Genomic DNA, 21277 nt, shown 5'->3' on the forward strand with positions numbered 1-21277 from the left:
TTAGCTTTGCTCTCACTCAGGAAGTAACTAAAACTGCCACCCTCCCTACCCATCAGCTAATACAGGATTTCTTAAGCAAATGAAACAAAACTTCTCTTTACCAAATACTTGACATCTTTCAGGCCAACAAAATGAGAGAAGTTGTCACATGGAGGGAACTTTGTTTTTGAGAAAAATAAATTATAGTCTATGAAATGACTTTGGAAAGCAGAAGATAAAAATGGGATAAGTAAAGAGACGTGCCAAGGCCACTTCTGTTTTAGAACATGATTCATCAAAAACTTGGGGAATTTTCTTAGACATGCCTCTAAATCAGTAGTGTTAAATATTTAAAATTGACCTCAAGAAACATGAGGTTCTTATATTTCTTTTAATTCTGGGAAGATATACATTAAGGTAAGAATTTGCAAACACTGACATCTTCTCTACAGAATGTGTGGTTTCCTTTTGAATCTTGTTTCCTTTTGAATTTAGGACCAATTCGTGGAAAATACCTAATGACTATAAGATATTTTCCATGAATGGGATTTCTTAAATACAAAATGATGAAGAAAACAGCTCCCTAAGTTAGAGGCAGCCATGGACTGAGGAGCATGATGGAAAACTGCATGATTTCAGAGGGAGTAGAATACATACACACCAAAATGTATGCTGCTGACAAGTGTGAAAAAGTTAGACCACATGCTGGGTCCAGTGGCATACACCTGGTATCCCAGCTACTTGGGATGCTGAGGCCCAAGGATCATGAGTTCAAAGCCAGCCTCCCCAACTTAGCAAGACCCTAAATAATTCAGTGAGACCCTGTCTCTAAATAGAATATAACATGGGCTGGGGATGTGGCTTAGTGGTTAAGCTCCCCTGGGTTCAATCCCTGGTAATAATAATCATAATGAATAAATAAAAAGAGCTGGAAATATAGCTCAGAGGTAGAGCATTTGCCTAGCATGTGAAAAGCCCTGGGTTCAATCCCTAGTACTAGGGGGAAAAGTAGAACATTTAGTTGTTATATTTTGAGATCTTCATTTGTTGCTACTTCTGACCCTGCTATATTGCAAAATAGTCCTACCTCATCTTCAGCTATTCCCCTTCCCAATCGTAAATAAAGGTCAAATTCTTACCAGATCAATACATTGCACTATTAGTCTTATAATTGTGGATCTCCTTTGTTGGAAAATAAAATATACCCCACATTCTGCACTTGAGTTTTGGATGAGTGTCAAACAGATGAAGGGTCTACATCCTAAATTTTTATATTGCAAAAATGCCACCCATCTGGAACACCCAAATAAAGGTTTAAAAGTTCAAAAGTCAAAAGATAAACATTCATAATGAAAAAAGAAAAAAAAAAAAAAGGAAACTTGCACTGCACTGTTTTCCTTGTACAGACAAGAAGCAGTAACTGCTTTTCTAGTGATTATGGAAAAAGTAGCTCTGGCCTTCTGTCTGCTGGGTATCTTTTCTTCATCTGTAAAATGAGAACTCCCTTGGAGACAGACAGTGTTGCAGGATGCCACATAAAGGAATTAATGTCAAAGTAAAGGGAAAACATGAATCTTGAGACCCAGAAATGATCTTGATCAGATTGTGGTCTACTATTTGTTTTGTATGAGCCCACCTCACCCCAGAATGGGAGGGCACTAAACTACTTCGACAGTAGCATCTCCCCTTCCATCCATCCACACAATAATACAGAGACAAACAGCTTCCCTCTTGTTCCTCTGTCTTTCTAGCTTCTGACACCCAGCAGCTGAATACATCTTGATTATGTTACTGTGTGCCTCACTGTGAAGGAGGCACAAAAATAATAAAAATATAAGCAAAAAGAAAAAAATCAGCAAGGTTTCCTTGGCGGGAGGAAGAGTCCTAAGAAAATCCGACTTCCTTGTTTATATTTTTTCCTTCATATGTAAAATACAGGGGAAAACAAAATACCTGACATCCTTTGAGAGAAGCAGTTTGATCGACCCTGAAATTGATCACCAACCAAATACTCCCAATGAATATGTTATCACTAAGGATAAAAGTTCTTTTTTTTAAGTGCCTTGTTAATTTTTCTAATGATTATATAATAATGCCATTCATTCCAGAAATATTTAACAGCCTACTATGTGCTATGCATTGTGAGTGCTGGAGGTTCAGATCTAACCAAACACATAGGGGGCAAATTGACAATGAAAAGAATAGGGGGCAAATTGACAATAAAATAAGCAAGGTAGTGTTTGTGCCAGGGAGAGCAGGTAACAGGAGGTGCTGGAGAGTGGAAATGTGTTTCAAGTTTACATCAAATTGGTCACACCAGACCACACTGAGAGGATACCTTTATTATTTTTTTTTAATTGTTTGGTCTATTTAGTTATACATGGCAGCAAAATGCATTTTGATTCATCTTTCCCAAATGGAATGCAGTTTTTCATTTCTCTGGCTGTACTCGATGTAGCCTCACACCATTTGTGTAAGAGAAGATGCCTTTAGAGGAAAACCCGAGGAAGATGATGGAGTGAGTTCAGAAGATATCTGAGTAGAGAACTGACCCTGAGGCACAAGAACCCACCATGGTGGCAGGACAGCAAAGAGGCCAGTTTGACCAAAAGGGAACAAAGGGCAGAAGTAAGAGCAGTGAGAAAGGAGATGAGGGTGGCCACGTGGTCACACCTGGCTGCTGTAAGACTTTGGCTTTCCTCTGAGTGATACAGACAACAGATTGTGTTGAGGAATTGATCAGGTGTGCCTCATTTTGTTAGGAAAGCCTTAGAGCAGAAGGAGAAACTAGGGGAGACTAAAGCATTTGGGGTGGGGCATGGCAACAAGTGGTTGGCGTCTGGGTCTGTTTTGAGTGTAAAGCCAAAACATGTGCTGATGGACACAGTGCATGGCATGAGAGCAAGAGGGGAGCGAGGATGCTGGAATTGCATTTATTGAGCTAGAAAGCCAGTGAAGAAGGGAAAGCCAGAAATTGGGTTTGGAACAGAAAACTAAAAATAGGGTTAGCACCCATCTGCAGAATGAGCATGAATGTGACCTCTTATCTGTCTCAAAATGCTATGAAATTGATGGTAAAAGATTATAAACACCCAATGACAAATACCCAGTGAGATGAGTCAGTAAGGAAAGACATATTTCAATAAATTTGCAGAAGGAAATGGGGACAGTGTCTGATGAAATGGAGAGAACGGCAGCCAAGGAAGTCACAGACCTGCTCAGAAACCACTCAGGGAGCTCCAGACTGAAGCACTGCCAGCCCAGCAGAACATGGGGTGGGCAGTGGAAAGAAGAGCACTGGGTGCTGAAGTGTAGCAGAGTAGTAGAGTGCGTGTCTAGCTTGAGCAAAGCCCTCGGTTCAATCCCACATGTGTGCACGCAGGACAAAAGCAAGGGCAAATCAGTAAAGGAATATAGGCAAAACTCTCACTGCCCTTCTGCTCTTTTGCGGAGTAATTTAGAATGCTTTATTTCCTCGGACAAAAATCTTAGGGTTTATCTTTCAGGAAATTGAACAAACTTCTTTTGAAAAGAATTATGGGGGCTGACATGGGAATTACAGATCCAAAGTAAAGCCCCTCTAGTTCTAAGCACTGGATGCCACCTATGTACTCAGCCAAAGGCCAAGTCTACAAGCAGATATATCCCACTCACATACTCAAAGCTCCCAGTCAGCCCTTCTATCGTCCTTGTCTAAAATGTGAGCACAATAAAAACAATCTACAAGCTTTATTTAAGGCTATGCTATTGAATGAAAAGAGAAGCCAGATGAACAATAAAATGATCATGGAAGACACCAGGAAAGTCCAGTAATGAATGATTTCTTTTTTCTAATGGAAAGCATCTTCAGAGAGAATTGGCAATGTAAGATTAGAGCTAGGTGTTATGAAACAAAAAAGTTAAAAAGAGCAAGAGAGTTTTATTAGAAATTGAAAATAAGGTAATGGAATAAAAATTTAAATTCTACAGAACAGTTTATAAAGGAGATGAGGGAAAATTGTTCTATGCTCTAAAAAGTTAACTTTGAGGGTTGGAGATGTAGCTCAGTGATAGAATGTTTACCTTGTATTGTGAGGTCCTGGGTTCAATCACCAGCACTACAAAAACGAAAAATTAACTTTGGTCACAGTGGAAGTAGAACAAATAGTTCTAAAAGTCTTCAACACAGAAGAAACAAAAAACTGTGGCAATACTACTGTGGCAATAGTAAATGACACAAATTACCCAGGCATGACAGAGGTAGAAAAGATAGGATTTGGTGACCTTTTGAATAGAATAATACAATATTATTTCTCCAATTTTTAGACCAGAGAGCCCAAATGTGTGGCATATGTAATTAACCATGAAGATAAACAACATTTTTTACAACACAAATATTCAATGTGAAAATATTAAAAATTTACTTCATGATGGAAAAAAAAGGAGATGAGGGAAATCTCCCAGAATGTGGAACCAAACAACAATGAACGCAACAAACTAAACAAAAGTAAGAGATAAAATGATAGTAGTAAGAGAGAAAAAAATATGAGATAAAGGTATATTCAATCTAGATGGTGCAATAGCTAATGAAAGGAGAAAACAAAGAGAAGAAAGTAAGAAAGACATAATACAAGAAAATACCTGAGAGCTAAATAAAGGCATGTTGAAGTTAAACAACAAGTACGGGTATCAAATAGGTTCAGGCAATGTGAGTAGGAAACTGGAAGATGATAGATAAATGAAAAAGTCTGAAGTTTCTTCTCCTCCAAAGAAGATAAAGTGAGGAATAAATGTACATTAAATGTGTTATTCAGATACAAACTTTGCTAAAGTGTGCAAGATTTTCAGCAATTGGAGAAGCAGCCAAAAAAAAAACCATATTCACTTATTAGCAATGATTCCTTTTAAGTCATATGATTCCTGGAGTTGGAACTCTATAGCAAAGAGAATTTTAATATAGTAGATGTCCTTACAGAAAATTGTGTTTGCATTTAGATTTTATTGCTTCACTTTTAAACTTTCAAAATCAGTGTTTTTTTTTTTTTTTACAATGGAATATTTTCAGCCATAAAGAAGATAATATGGCATTTGCAAATAAATGGATGGAATTGGAGAATATCAAAATCTATTTTTATGCAAACAATTTAAGTCAATTATGGATAGTGGACAACATAAAAATCTTGACAGTTTAAGAGTATGTTTAAGCTAACAAGAATTAGAGATAATGATTCACAGGGAAATGTCCTCCTTTCACAAACAGAAGGGCCAAGCTAACCTGTCTCTAATTGGTGGATCAAGAAATGGTTTAAGTATGTTTCTTGAGTTTGCAGAGGTGAACAGTGGGGAGAGAGCACTGGCAATCATAGAGGAGCTAGTGATGGCAGGCGAAGGAGAAAAGGGAGATGGAGTCAGATTGAAACCCTCGTCAATCAGAGCAGAATATCAATGGTAAAATTTGAAAATCAATCAATCAAGGAAAAGAATGGCAACTGGGTGCAGTGGTGCATGCCTGTAATCCCAGTGACTCGGGAGGCTGGGGCAGGAGGATCATGAGTTCAAAACCAAACTCAGCAAAAGTGAGGTGATAAGCAACTCAGTGAAACCGTGTCTCTAAATAAAATACAAAGTAGGGTTGGGGTTATGACTCAGTGATGCCCCTTGTGCCCCTGAGTTTGATACCCAGTACCCACTTAAAAAAAAAAGAAAAAGAATGGCATGTATATTTAGAAATATGGAAATAATCCCAGAAACTTAAGAATAGAAATGCTAAAATTTAATGTCAAAAAACAGAACCAGGGTACAGAAGCAATCATTGCTATTCACTATAACTCCTTCTGCATGTTCTTTGATAAATAATATATTTTTTAGATTACTACCACTTAGTAAGCATTTGCTTTGCCTGTCATGGTCTAAACATTTAATATGCATTATCTCAATTCTTATGACAGACCTGTGAAGTAAGTCCTATTATTACCAACATTTAAGATAAGTAAATATCAGACACATTCAAAAGAAACCTGTTTGAGATGATTCTGTCCATCGAGAGTAACATTTGACCTTAAGTAATGAAAAATCAAATTCAAGAATAGCTCAGAAAAAATTAAGAATCATTTATTTGTATTTTGTTTGATTTGGATTTTGGGTTGGTTGGTATTGCTTTCCTCATGTAGCAAGAAATCTGAGGGTAGGTGGGTTCTGGCATGATTCAGTAGCTCAAGGATGATAAAAAAAGAGGACCCTGTGATTCTCACAGACTTTTCCTCATAGACAAATATTCCCCTGCAGCCCCAGCCATCCCATGTTTTTGCAAAAGTAGAGAGGAGCACCTACAACAGGAAGCCACATTTTCCCAGAACCCATTACCAATTTCTGCTTACATGGGATAGGCCTTGTGGCACATGCCCATCTAAAGATGAGAAAGTCAGGAAAGGTTGTTTTCAGTTAGACATATTGTAGACCTACCTGGATACATTTGCATTTCTGTTCTAGAAGGAGAAAGTGGTTATTAGATAGTGCTTAACCATGGGTCCCCTACTAGAAAGTGGTGGAGTGTGGTTCTGAGATTCAGGGAAGTATATTTTTAAATAATGTAGAAGAAAAATCAACCATATGAGTCAGGAACAACCATGAGATAACCTGATCTCTGCGTTTTAATTTTAAATTAAAAGACAAGAAAAAAATGTGCTTAAGATCCACTGTTTCATGACCTCAACTGGCAGTGAGCAGTAACCCAAAGTGAAACAATCAAGATCAAAGGCAAAGAATAGTGCTCATGGGAGAGAAGGGCCTAACAGGGTCGGGTCTCCTACCCAGAGCCAAATCCTCTTCACTTGAAGGAGAAGAATATAGCTTTGTCAAAAGGTTTAAAATCAAGTTGGGAGGTGCAATTAAGGTATTTTAAAACAAATTGATTTCCAAATGAGAAAATTATATTTTAGCAGAATTCCGTCATTATAGGTTAATGAAGAGCTACCTGTGTGTAGTTCACTAATCAGTTTTCTAGGAATGCAGTTTTAATTTCCTCTACCAGATTTCATTTAGCAAGTAAGCAGCACAGCTTAATTCCTAAGAAACGGTGATTGCTTCCCTTTTCTGCCTGAAACACATCTATCTAAAGAAGTTGCCAGTTTTTTTTTCTTTAAAAAATGTTTTCTTTTTAAAATTTGATCTCCTCAAATAGAATTACTTTTCAAAAAAAAAAGCAGTCATATCAATTATAATTACATTGCTTACATGCATTTATTGTGTGTAGTACACAGCACTGAGGCGGATACAAAGTAATGATTAACATTGAGACTGCTAAGATTAGAAGGGACAATAGCAAGTATTTTTATGAAAATGACATGAGACTGTTGGAGACCGCCATTCCAAGAATATAGCAGATTGACATGAAAGCCATAGTAATGAAGCTTTGGGGTTTCGACGTGTGATGATAATTAACATTTTCCCAGTTGTACAAATGAGCAATGACTCAGGAAACTAACTGGAGGAAGAGGAGGAGGGCTCCACAGCTGATGCTAAAATTATACTTGAGGATCACAATAAAAAAGCTACAAACCTCCCATTGTGAATACTTAACTCAAAACAAACATCTCTTCCTTTTACTTGACTGAGGATATTATTGTTCTGACGGGTACCTTAGTTCATTTTCTGTTGCCATAACTGAATACCAGAGACTGGGGTAATTTTATAAAGGAAAGAAGTTTATGTAGCTTAAGATTTTTGCAGAGACTGGTTGTCCAAGATTGGGCAGTCACATCTGGCAAGGACCTTGTGCTATAATGTAAAATTGTAGGAATTTCAAAGGGCAAAGCAGAAGAGTGCACAGAAAAGACAAAACGCAAGGGGTGTCCTCTCTTCGTAACAACTGCCACTCATAGTTGTCTCCTGGGACTCACTAATTCAGTCCCAGGAGAACAAAACCTGCCTCAGCTACCACAAGAATTAACCCAGTGTCCCAAGAGCAGCATGGATCCTTCCTAATGACCCCATTTCCCATTGGAACTACATCTCCCAACACCATTACAATAGCGATTAAATTTCAGCATGAATTTCAGAGGGATCAAACCATACCCAAGCCATAGCAAGGGGATTTAGTATATCCCTTTGAAGAATTCTCCAAAAATGGATTTAATTTGATTTCACTACATTCAACTTTTCCCATTTGAATGAGAAACAAACATTAAGAGGATTGGAGACATACCAGACCTGGCACCTCTCAAAAGTAGCTCAAAATGTAGATCCTTGTACACGTACATCCCCTGCACTTTGCAGGCATGTGAATGTTTCCTTAGACAATCTGGGTCCTACCTAACACAGTACTGCTTTGCTTCTTGGGGAAAGACTTGGGCAACAGTTCTTCAGAACACAGTTCAAAATATAAAATAAAACAGAATGCACGACCTTGTAGCCAATATAGATGCCCTAAGCCACAACACCAAAGCTTCCATGCTATCTATTGGAGAGCTCCCTCAGCCTCTTGTTACAACCAGCACCTGCTAGTTCTTATAACCTGATCCAGCCTAATGCACATTACAATAGAAAACATACAAAGCCAGTATTACCAACCCTGTAGCTAAGAACAGTGATTATGACTTAAAATTATAGGAAAGAGACCTGGATTAATTTCAAAAGACAAAAATTGAAAAACATGATTTAGTCTTTTTCATGTGCACTTTCATTCATGCAGTCAACTCAGAGTATGAATTTATTGCCTGAAAGAATAAGACAGAGAATGACAAGGTCCCACACTTGCTATGGGATGACAGTCTGTTTCTCCTGTGCCCTTTCTCATGGAACTCCCTGGTAAAGAACACAGGTAATGCTTTCTGCAACCCTCTGTCCTTCTCCTCCACTTCCAATGATCTGGTTCTCATAGACACTGATGGGAGCTTGCCTGAGGGATTCCTAGAAGTAGACCCATCAGACCACTCCCAGGACTTTTCATACTGGACTGGAAGACATTGGTCAGACTCTGGTGGTAGGAAACACTGTATGTGACAACTCTCGGCACAGTTGGTGGCCATGGAGAAGAACTCATCAGTAGCGAAAGAATCATGTCCACTAGGAAGAAAGACAAATGCGAAAGCAAGCCAGAAAGTCTACTGGCATTCAGGTTCCAGATTCTTGTTGATTCTTATTAATACATTCTTCTGTTGCGATTTCTCCAATATCTCCTTCAATTACATTAAGTAACACAGACCCCTTGATAAAATCTCCTATTTCCCATATTAGTTTGAATTGTGCTTTTGTCAGCTGTAGCCTAAAGGTATTTGAATCAATGATCTAAAAACGACTTTCCCTTAATATTACATCATTTGAGTAATATGACATGCTAGCGTCCTAGTAGTTATGGTATTGAGTCCTCAGGTGCTATTTGCTTGGGGTTTTCATTTGTTTGTAGTTATGTATGGTTTGCAACCATTTTTCTTTGAGTGGGAGGTGAGAATGAGAACATTTTGACTATAGTCTCTAAGACTTTCACTGCTACCTAATACAGAGAAACTGTACCAGAAATTTTTCCAAAAGTATGTCTATATAGTATCATAAATGCAGTAAGTTCTCAGATGGTCCCTTCTGATTTTAACAAAAGGTTTTGCAGTTAATATACCATCTTTTACCATGAAAAGATTCTTCACTGTGTCATTAAGACAAATGCCCAGCAGGATGAATTCTGATGCATGCCTGTAAGTGAGAGAAATGAGTTCAGCCAGGCAGGGCAACACTGAATGATCCACACAGTGTTCCTACTTTCTCAAATCCTAGACTACCTCCCTGCCCGCTTATAAGTAAAGGTGATCAGAGCTATACCATTACCAATGATAGCAGTAGGACTTTTCCAATAAATAGAATATGAATATAAAACCTTAAAACTATCTCAGATCATTATATGTCTCAAAGAGATTAAATACCTTATTTTAAGCCTGATGATATAGCTCAGTGGCAGAGGGCTTGCCTATCATGCATGAGGTTGTGGGTCCAATTCCCAGTACCACAAGAAAGTATATGCATAAAAATTTTTAAAAATCTTTACTTTAAATTTTACATATTCCAGAAAGCTTTTAAAAATTAAATGGGTGGAACACAGAGGATTTTTAAGGCAATGAAACTACACTGAATGATACAATAATTGTCAATATGTATCATTATATATTTGTTCAAACTCTGAATATATAACATCAAAAAGTTAACCCTAATATAAATTTTGGATTCTCAGTATTAAAGAGGTCTCCATGTAGGTTCATTGTATTAAATGCACCACTCTGGTGGGGGAGGTTATACTTGTGTGGGAGCAGGGAATACATGGGAAATCTCTACCTTTCACTTAGAGATTGTGATACTAAAATTGCTTTTTTTTAAAAAAGTCTTTATAAAAACATAAGTACAGTAAATAGAGGCTTCAAAGTTAGGCTTTTTGGAAATACGTGCTTTCAGACCATTTTCATTTGTCATTCCTTTTTCTTTATGACAGTGACCATAGATGCCCAATTGTATCTATCTACATACAGACAGACATGGAGAGATGCAGATTCCTTTTAGAATATTTTCATTTCCCCAAAGACCTCTTTGAATGAATATATATTTTGAAAGTAAAGGATACATGTTGTTCATTTTTGTGACTCCAACTGGTTAGGGTCAGGTCACAGCCATGGTCTGAGTACCTTACATGCCATGATGTCACAGGACCATTTACAACATGCAGCCACTGTATAGTAATTTGCTTCCACCTACAGAACTGGTTCTGAAACTGGCCTGTGTTTGAGCTTAAACCTCAACCAAACAAAAGGCCTACCCACTTTTAAAGACAATGAAAGGAAAAATGGGTTAAGAATATAAACAGGAAATTTGCAGAAAATAAAATGTAGAACAACCCACAAATTACAAAAGCATGCTCAGCTATGTTTGTAAATTGAAATGTCAATTAAGACAATGCAGGATCCCACATTGCATCCATTAGCTCTTCAAAGATTTTCCTGAATGTCAGATAATAGGAAATGTTTTTGAAAAGGCAGGAAATAAAGCTTTGCCTAGACTGGCAATACAAATGTGGAGTGTCCGTACCACTTTGGTGAGCAAGTAAGGGCATCCAGTACTGATAAAAATATAGTATAAATATAGGTATTCTAAGATTTCTTTCTGGTCTTTCACTTCTAGTATTTCTTCCAGAAGACACTGTCCTTGTCTGTAGACCCCTTTCAGTCATAATCTGAATTTTCAATGGGAGAAACTTCTCTCCATTCTTAAAACTAGGAACTTTTATTGAACTATTTCATGAGTGGTATTTGGATCAAGGGCAATTGTGAATCATACTATGAATGATTCTTACTGTTTACATTGGCTAAAGCAACTTTGAGTTGAATTGGTGACCTACTGTACCATAACTCCAAGATTAGACCTGCATTTTCCAGCTGAGTTCACACTTCTACATTTTATCATTCTTCACTTCTACTTTGTTTACTTCATTATTGTAAGGGAGTTGTAAAGTGTTCCAACTCAAGAAGAAAACCGAAGTTCAAACCCCAGTTACACCTATAACTTGCTGTGTGACTTTATAACATTTATTGATTGTCTCTGTGCTTCAGCTTTCTCATCTATCAAATCGGGTGGAAATAATACAGTCTATCTCATAGGGTAGTTTGTGAGGATTAAATAAGTTAATTATTTGCAAAATAGACCTGGTCCATTGCAAATGCTAAATTGGTGCTGGATATAGAACACAATTAAGTGGATTTATTTATCTGATTCATCTTATCTAATTTTATATATCAGTTATATTCATATTTTCTAGAACAAAGTGATGTTGAGCATAGTATTTAGGACTTCAAGTTTGGAAGTTCAAGACACCAGTCACCTAATCCTAAACTAGATGACTTTTATCTGTTCTGAGACTATAAATAAGTTTTAAGTGTTTTGAAACATGAAGCCTCATGTATAAAATGTGTATGCTAACTATCTCCAACAACAACAAAAAAATGTTATGTTAGTGAAGTTATTGAGTACAAAGAACTTTCTTAGAATATAGTAAACATTCAAGCAGTAGCTTTAAGAACAAATGATAATAATGAAACATTTGTTAGTAACATTAAGCAAAAACATGTGCCATGAATGCCAGAGCTTAAATAGCTTTAAAAATAAAAGTATGCTTGCTTTGTGACATGGTAGGAAAACTCTATATCCCTGATGATGTCAAGACTGGCAGTAATAGCAATGGTACCTGTGGGGAGAAAGATTTGCATAAATAAGCCAGGTGTGGTGGCACACACCTATAATCTCAGTAACTCAGAAGTCTGAGGCAGGAGAATCACAAGTTCAAAACCAGCCACAGCAACTTAGTGAGGCCTCAGTCATTTAGTGAGACCCTGGCTCAAAATAAGAAATAAAAAGGTCTTGAAATATGGTTCAGTGGTTAAGTATCACTGTGTTCAATTCCTGCTACCAAAAAAAAAGAAAAGAAAAGAAAGAAATTACAGAAATAACCTTGCATATATAATAAACAAACATGAACATTTAAGTTCCAGTTGAACCATGGAAGTTGATACTTAGAGCCATCTTTTCTAGTTAGGGGTCTGTTGTCCCCTTCTTGAGGAGAGATTGATCAAAGAACAGAAAATCTCTTAAGAAGCTTCAGGATTTAAATAGAAAGAGCTGTACCCAAGGTGATGTGACAATCAGGACTTGGTTTCTGAAAGTAGAAAAGCAAAAATCAAATCCTCTCGATTAAATAAAAAGTTGCCCTTCCAGTGCCATACTAAGCAAGGCTCAGCATTGGATTTATGAAAATACCTCCTCTGTAGGCTGTCTTCCCTGCAACAAAGCATCTTTCATAATCTCATGAAGAGCCAAGATTGCTTTAAGCTGCTCTGGCCATATCTCTTTAGCCATGTTGTTCTTAATACAGCTGAAAGATCTATTTGGTTATGCAAAAACTAATAGCCAAAATAATTTCTTTTTTTGCTTGAGAAGGGCTTAAACAAAGACTGGAATAATGCTTCCTAAATCAGATCCTGGGATACCTTGCTGCTTAAAATGTTTTCCATGACCCAGCACAATGCTCAAACTTTACTATGCATAAAAAATATGAAGATTTCCTGAAGAAAGTGCAGATTTTGAGTCAGCAAATGTGGTATGGAACCTCAATTCCCATATTTCTAACACGTTTTTAGTTAATGCTGCCAGTTCACACTAGAATATTGCTACTCATGTCATGGTCCAGCATTGATCTCACCTGAGACCTTCTAAGAAATGCAGAATATATGTCTCCTCTGGGGACCCACCAAATTAGTATCTGTATTTTAACCAGATCTCTATTGATTAATGTGCACATGAAAATTTGAGAAAAGCTTCCCTAGAACATATGTAAACCAATTTTCCCAGTCTTGGATGCATGTCATCTACTTGCACAAAGTGGCTTCTTTTGGTACCCAAGAGTCCCGAAACACAAATTATTATGCTGCAATACACTCTAGCAGTGTTCTGCCCACATTTCCTCCAGTTCCTTTATCATTTTCTCTCACAACACCTCAGTGGGTTTTCATTCCAAGTAGCTCATACCTGTGTCTATTGGCTCCTCCCTTTGGATGCTAGAATCCACTTTGTTTGCTAGAGAGAAGAATAGAAAGAAAGTACCTGAAAGTTTATCATCCCCTTCCAGCAGTATGTAACTAAAATGAACAGGTACAGGGATTTCCACACTCCAGCTACCTTCTCCCTGATCCAAAAACTCAACGTTGAGGTGTGGTCTACAAATGGAGAGATTGAGCCAATATTGCCCTCTGTGATACTGCTCGGCATCTCTCCCTTCTACCTCTTCTGTTTCCTATCCTGCTCCCTCTTCCATGAATTTTGGCAGGAAACACTGTAATAAACACAGTCTGCATAAATCCTTATCTCAGGTTTTGTTTCTGGGGAACCTGAACTAAGACACATGCTATTTTAGCTAAGTGTCTTTTTAGCCTGAGATCAGCACCCAGTCAAGAGTTTGAGTTATTTCTAAAGTTCCTTTGGCCACTGCGATAATCTCTGAATCTGTGATTCAATCTGGGTCTTGTGTAGCACTTGAAGGAAGCCATTGAACTCTAGGACATATGGGAGTTCAGATGGTCACATTCTAAGAATGTTATGAAAATAAATTATGCTTTACTTTGAATGAGCTAACTGTGGCTGTGCAGTGAAGATGGTAAGATGATGTTCTTGGCTGGGTTTATTAAGGACCCACAGAAAGATCTAAGGACCTTGAAGACCTGGCTTTCTGATTAATGTGGCATCCACAGCCACTGTGACTTTTGAGTGTTGGAATTGGTGTCAGTGTAAATGGAGATTGCATAATATAAAGCATAAAATCCACACCTCATTTCAAAGGCTTTACATATGAAAACAATGTAAAGTATCTCAGGAATAATTTTTGAATTGATTATATGATTAATACAGGTTAAGAATCATTTGTCCAAAATTTGTGGGACAAGAAGTGCTTCTAATTCTGTCAATTCAGGGATAGTTTCATATACCTAAGGAGAAATCTTGGGTATGGAAATAAACACAAAATTTGTATAAATTTTGTGTATAAACACAAAATTTGTTTGTTTCATATGCTTCTCATACACATAGTCTGAGGGTCATTTCACTTGATATTCTTAGTGCACCTGCATCTTGACTGCAACCTAGAACATGATGTCAGGTGATTTTTACACTTGTGGTGGCATGGAGTTGTTTAAAAAGTTTTGGATTTTATATTTTCAGATCAGAGTTGTGCAACTTGTGATATATACATCAGTGATTGAACCTGGGGACACTTAACCACTGACCAACATCCTCAAGTCTTTTGTTTTTTTATTTTGAGACAGAACCACACTATGGTAAAATATCTTAGTTAAATTATTTCATTTGCCTGTTTATTTTCATTTTTAAAATTAGGGCTGCTAGAAAATCTCAGTTGCTTATGTGGTTCATATTGTGCTTCTAATTGATCAGATACATGGAAGACCTTAACTTTTAACCTAAGGGCTCAGACTAAATAATCCCAACTTTTAAAAATTCTTTCACTGTTCCTATTTCTGATGTGGTAATTGATTCCCATAAACATACAAAACTCTACATTGCCTTCAATTATAAATACTTTTACCAATACCTAATGATGCCATGGAGCTGGAAATATCTGAAGTTTAAGCCTTAGCCCAAAAAATATTTTTAAAACCATACCAGTAGTTATTACTCATATTTAAAATTATCTAATTTGAGGGAAATTGATTTCCTACCTGTTAAAAAATATTATTCTGATTGTTTTCTGTGTGTACATCAAGTTTTACGTTGATAATTTTATTTTCCTCTCATAGCTATCCTGGTGTTGTGTTTTCTAAATCCTCTGGCAACAGTTGTTGAGTTCAAGGCCTCAACATTTCTTACCTGGACTACTGCAGCTTCTGGAGTTCTTCCTCTTTATTTCTCAGCCTTGAATGCATCCTCAACACGGCTGTCAGATAATCTCCCTAATGCACAGTACTGGCTTTCCTTACCTCCCATCTTGAAGGAAAAAAGCAAACAAACAAACAAATGATAACAACAACAACAAAAACAACAAAAACCAGACCACTGGTGCGATCACATATTTTGCTCTATTATCTCTAAGCACCTGAACAGACATTAAATGCTCTTCATACTCTTCCCTTAAATCTACTTGTTGCAAGTTCTTCTCTCTTTTCTGATTTTATTAGACTATTTCCTTTCCCTTTCAATTCTGTTCAATTCTGTTTCTTTTCCCAGATGGTTTTCTCTGCCAAGAAATCTTTCTTCTCTTTCCCATCACTGTAGGTCCCTGTTCTTAGAGTTCTGTCAACAACATTACCACATTTCACAAAAAACATGTTATCAGTGCTTTAAGTCAAGTCAAAAAACAAATATCTATGATTTACAAAAAAAGATACTGCACAAAAAGACCAGCAAATCAATAGTAGAAATAACAAAGCTAGGTGGCAAACCTATTGAACGAAAAACATTATTTCGTAACAAACACAAAAAAAGACTGCAAAATTGGAAGGAGCAAAAGAATTATAAAACAATAAAAATGTTTGACAAAATGCCAGCACATATCCTCACTTACCAATAATCAAATGTAAGAGGATTAAGTTCTGTAATCAAAAGACACGAATTAGCTGAATATATTTACAAAACCAAGATCCAACAATATGCTGCCTCCAAGAGACACACTTGAGTCTTAAGGACCCACATAAACTGGGAATGAAGGGATATAAAAAGGTATTCCAAGCAAATATTGACCAAAAGAGAACAAGATGAAATCTTAGAGTTGTTTTAACCATAGAAAAGAAAAGATATACCCCATTTGTGTACAATGAACCAAAATGCAGTCTGTAAAAATTAAAAAATAATTTAAAAAATAAAAAAAGAGAATAAGAGTGGCCATAGGTATATCAGACAATATAGACATTAAGAGAAAAGTATTAAAAAGCAACAAAGCATATCAATATTATATTATGTTAAAGGGATCAGTTCATCAAAAAAATATAACATTTCAAATTGATATATATGCCCCCAAATTGGAGTGCCTAAATATACAAAGCAAATATTAATAGATCTGAAAAGTGAGATGGATTACAATATTAATATCATGGGACATCAGGATATTATTTCATTGAGAAGGAATTTAAGTTCACTATCATAATAGATCACTTAACTCATATGTCCATTTTCTTGGAAGGCAAGTGAGATCACTAGTAAGTGGTGTGAGGTAGGGATTAAGTTTAGGAGGGTAGTGAGGGATTAACAGAATTGGAAGGAGAGAGGACACTGTATATTATTTGATCTTGTAACTGTAACTAATATAGGGAACTGTAGTCAAAATTTAAATATCCCTAGCATAACTGCTTAAGCATGGGCAGTCAAGTAGAAATATTATGTTTGAAGTTTTGTTGAAAATATATTTATTAGATTTTAAAGTTCTCTATTACTCTTTATCTGTTTACAATTCAAGGAAAATAGTCAAAAGCATTCAGTTATTGAAGGCAGCATAGCAATTTTCTATCAATGGGCATTTTAAGAAACACAAAAAAATCTTTGTTTATGTGTTAAGAACATTTTCTTAGGACAGTCACTCAGGGATTTGAATTTAATTGTGCCATTTATTTTGTTTTATTTTATTTTTGTTTTACCAGAAGTAAAAAAGGTCTGGTGGGGGCAGGAGGTGGGGGACTGTATACTTTGGCATACAAATTGAATTAATGTGCCTTTCCTGGAAGCCGAGTTAAAATGATGTCTTATAACTGTAGTATTTAAGCTAATGCAAGTGTGATTTACATTTTTCAGGAATGGACAAATGAGGTTTTCAGTCTGGCAACAAACCTGTTGGCCCAAAACATGTCCAGGGATGCATTTCTGGAAAAAGCGTAAGTCACTCTAATTTTATTGCTAAGGGTGTTGCTTCTTCTGAGTCAGTTTCCTTTCTCCTTTGTGAGTCTTTTGTTTATGCTGCACTGGCTTCTCACACTGACAAACAAAAATTTCCCTTTGGGATTTGTTAGAGAACTGATACCTCCACTGTTCAGAATTGGAAGACTTCCAAGTGATCTTTCCTCCAAGCTGTGCATCCATGTTACGCCTGGGCTGAGCTTGCCTGAATGTCAATGCCTTTGACACATAATAAGGAGATACTTCCAAGTCCTGGCAGCTGTGCTCAGAAATAGAAATTATTAATTTCAGAGAGCCCTCTGCCCTGCATCTGCCTGTGTCCTCTGTTATTAATCTGAGGAAGAGAACGAACAGCATATGTTCCTTGTTTCTCTAGAGCCATGGCCCTCTGATGGCTGCTACAATAACCGTCCTGCCTACTTAAATCAATAAACTGATGGCTCTTGTAGACAATCACAGGAAGTATTAGTGAGAAGAGAGGAAGAGAAAAAGAAGTAGAGGAAAGGGCAGAAGGAAAAGGAGAGGGAGAGAAAGTGAAGCAGATTAGCACATCAGTCTGGAATTGCAACAGCTTTTCTAAAAAATTATCTGACCAAGGAGAGTAATGACATATTTCAGGACAGTGCAGAAGACTGGTTGTGTTCCTCTGTGGCCATTCATGAGGTTGGGAAACTTCTAAATGCTAACCACAAATAGAACCATTAAGAGGTGATCCTGGGTTTTACTGAAGAGCTTTTTCTCTTCCCTCGTGTTATGCAAGACATACCCACCATTCCAGGCTTCCGACTCCAGGCACATTTCCTTTTTGTTCTTCTGTGATTTCCTTTTACCTTTAGTCAGCACCCCGCAGGTCTCGTATAAGTGATTTTCCATGGGATCACCTCCCCTCCTGAGTTTTTTACCTTAAGCAGCCTTTCAACATGGCTCTTCTTCCTTCCTTTCTGCCCCTTTCTTTTGCTCCTGTCGTTGTCCCATATTTCATCCAACAAACATTCTAGAACAGCTGTTCTTCCAGACAGTGTTAATGGAAGGGGGTATATGAATTAAGATGCTGTACCTGAAACAGCATATTTTATCTGGCTGAATAACCATTATCTGCTACAAATGTCTTTTCCAGTATAGGTGTCTCCTTATGTAACTGTTTTGGACATTCTAGAACATGTCTTTTAGCAAATATATTATAAACATTTCTGTTGCCTGTACACCTAGATGTAGATGGGTATGGTTTCCTAATGTACCATTTCCCATTTACACACCCATCAGCAATGGTTGAGAGTTCTGTTGCTCTTTTTACCTTTGTGTCCATAAGCAATTGGAGAGATAAACACAGATATCATATTCATATAGTGGGATTCATAATAATAATGAGAGTGATTAATCTACAACTATAAGCAAAAGGTGAATGGATCTCAAAAATACAACACTGAAGTGAAAAAAACCAGACACAAAAGAATATGATTCCATTTTGTTAAAGTGCAAAACAGTCAACAATGATCTATGTCATTTAACGGCAGGATCACAGTTTATTTTTGAACAGTTCCTTTGGGAAGGAGGTATGAAAGGAGCTTTTAGGACCTACCAAAGGAACAGCATTCTATTTCTCCATGTAGGTATTGATTTGGAGACTTGGGCATTTTGTGAAATTCAACAAACTGCACTTGGCACAGGCTCTTTGTGTTTTTTCTCTCAATAAAAAGTTTGTTTGTTTTTTTTAATTGAAGACTTATTTTTCGGTTTTGTCAACAGCTATACTAAACTTAAGCTGCAAGTCACTCCAGAAGGGCGCATTCCTCTTAAAAAGTAAGTCTCCTGAGTGTTTCCATTGTTCATTTTCTTTTTCTCAGAGATTTGAATCTGCTCCATAGCTCTGCTTTATTTCTCCATCAGCCTAAGTGGGAGCTCAGCAATGAGTGATAACCCTGTCCTCTTGCATGTATGCCTCATATCAGAACAGCTGATTTCTCCATAGCATTTCCCTAGGGTCCCCCTTTCCTCTGGCATCCCTTATTAAAACACACCAAAGTGGGATGGGGGGAGGTAGCGGAAGGGAACTTCATTGCTAAACCCAAAAAAACATCTGATATCCAATCTATTTTGGGAGCACAAATTGGGTGACCTTGGAGCCTCTCTCTACTAAGGTGGCTCTATCTGAAAGCAGGACTTTCAAACTTAGCTGCCAACAGAAGCTGGGCAAGGAACTTAAATCACAAAACCATGGCAGGAGAAGGTAAAAAACTAACTATAAAACCAGTCTAGGGGAACTGAGAATTCACCTGTGCCATGTACCCTGTGGGATTGGAAACCTCCAGACAGGAGATTTTCTAAAGTTTCAATAGAACTCATAATCCAAATTCTTATATTAAATTGTCCAGCACTTATATTCTTTTTTTTAAACTAAATTAGTGATGTAAGAAAATACATCTTTAGAACATACTAGTCAAAAGTCTTTCACTTGACTTATAAGCCATCAGTGAGATTCTGTTCCTGAAAAAACTTGAAGTATCAATAAAACAACATACTCACTTAGGACCATGGGGAGCAATGAGGTAACAAGTTTGATAAGTTTGTTTATTTTAGTATTTAATATAAGATGTTATTTGATGCACTAGTATTTAATTGAATCATCAGCATTGTCTCAGAATATTGCTTTTGTGTTAGACACTAATTTTTTAAAAGCACACACAAAGATCTTTCTGAACACAGATGAAGTATGGAAGAATGACCATCCTTTCATTCTGTAAAGGTGAATAATGAATAGGTTTGATTCAATAGGATATTTCCAGTTGGCATCATCTGTAAGTACTGTGATTCCAGTGACATTTAAACATCTCTCATTTGTATCGTTTTTACTCCACAGCATATATCGCTTGTTTTCAGCAGACCGGAAGCGAGTTGAAACTGCATTAGAGGCTTGTAGTCTTCCATCTTCAAGGGTGAGCATTTTACCTCATTAATGTAGCACAGAGAAATAGCTCTTAATGATTTATACTAATTACATGTTGCCCCAATGTTTCTTGAACACATTTTTATGAAGTTTAAAACCTGTAACTTATTTATATTTGCAGTGCATAAGACCATTATTATATTCTTTAATTCCCATAACCCTGATTTTTCAATATAGATGACCTCTATAGGTCTGGGGATGTAGTTCAGTGGTAGAATGCTTTCCCTGGGGTCCTGGATTCAATTCCCCATGATGGAAAAGGAGGAGGAAGAGGAGGAGGTGGAGGAAAAGAAGAAGGAGAAGGAAGGGGAAGAAAAGAAAAGAAAAAGGAAAAAAAATTTGAGCTTGCACTTAGTAGATTAAAAAAAATCAATAATGTTATGCTGGGCATGCCTATTATCCCAGTGATTAGAAGGCTAAGGCAGGAGGAATGCAAGTTCGAGGCCATCCTGGGCAATTTAGCAAGGCTCTGTCTCAAAATAAAAAATAAAAAGGGCTGGAGATATAGTTCAGTGTTAGAGTGTCCCTGGGTTCAATTCCCAGTACCACCATCAAACTTTGGATATAATGGATATATGTGTGTGTATGTGTACTGATCTCATCATGTAATACAAAAAATTAATAAGTAAATAACCAAAAAACCTGTCAGCATTATCAAGAAGACAATTTGTGAATTCAAACCTATATTTAAACCCTTTCTTGATGTCTCTTAAATATTAGCTAATGATAGTGTGAAGCCATTATGTTTAGGAATATATTTGAAATACTATTTTCATCTTATCCTTTTTAAATCCCTCATTTTAAAATGTATAAGTTGCCTATACAATTATGGCAGTACATGTTGATGAGTAAATATTAGTATTCTGCAAGGCTGTGCCCAGAACGTTTTTATTAAGAGTGATGTAGGAGCAAAAGTTTGCAAATAACTCACTTTGCTCATGGTTGGTAAAGTAGGTGAGA

The 21277-nt window shown here is 36.9% G+C and overlaps 1 protein-coding gene across 3 annotated transcripts in view; it reads left to right on the plus strand.

Annotated features, from left to right (window-relative positions):
* Nucleotides 1–21277, plus strand: part of Plcb1 (phospholipase C beta 1) — a 710759-nt gene that overhangs the window by 465216 nt on the left and 224266 nt on the right. For all 3 annotated transcript variants that reach the window (XM_047539543.1, XM_047539544.1, XM_047539542.1), the window contains exons 5-7: nt 17272–17351; nt 19120–19173; nt 20231–20306. In XM_047539543.1, coding sequence (XP_047395499.1) covers nt 17272–17351; nt 19120–19173; nt 20231–20306 — 210 coding nt within the window. The remainder of the gene's footprint in view (nt 1–17271; nt 17352–19119; nt 19174–20230; nt 20307–21277) is intronic.

This window comes from Sciurus carolinensis, chromosome 2 (genome assembly GCF_902686445.1).
Source record: "Sciurus carolinensis chromosome 2, mSciCar1.2, whole genome shotgun sequence".
NCBI lineage: Eukaryota > Metazoa > Chordata > Mammalia > Rodentia > Sciuridae > Sciurus > Sciurus carolinensis.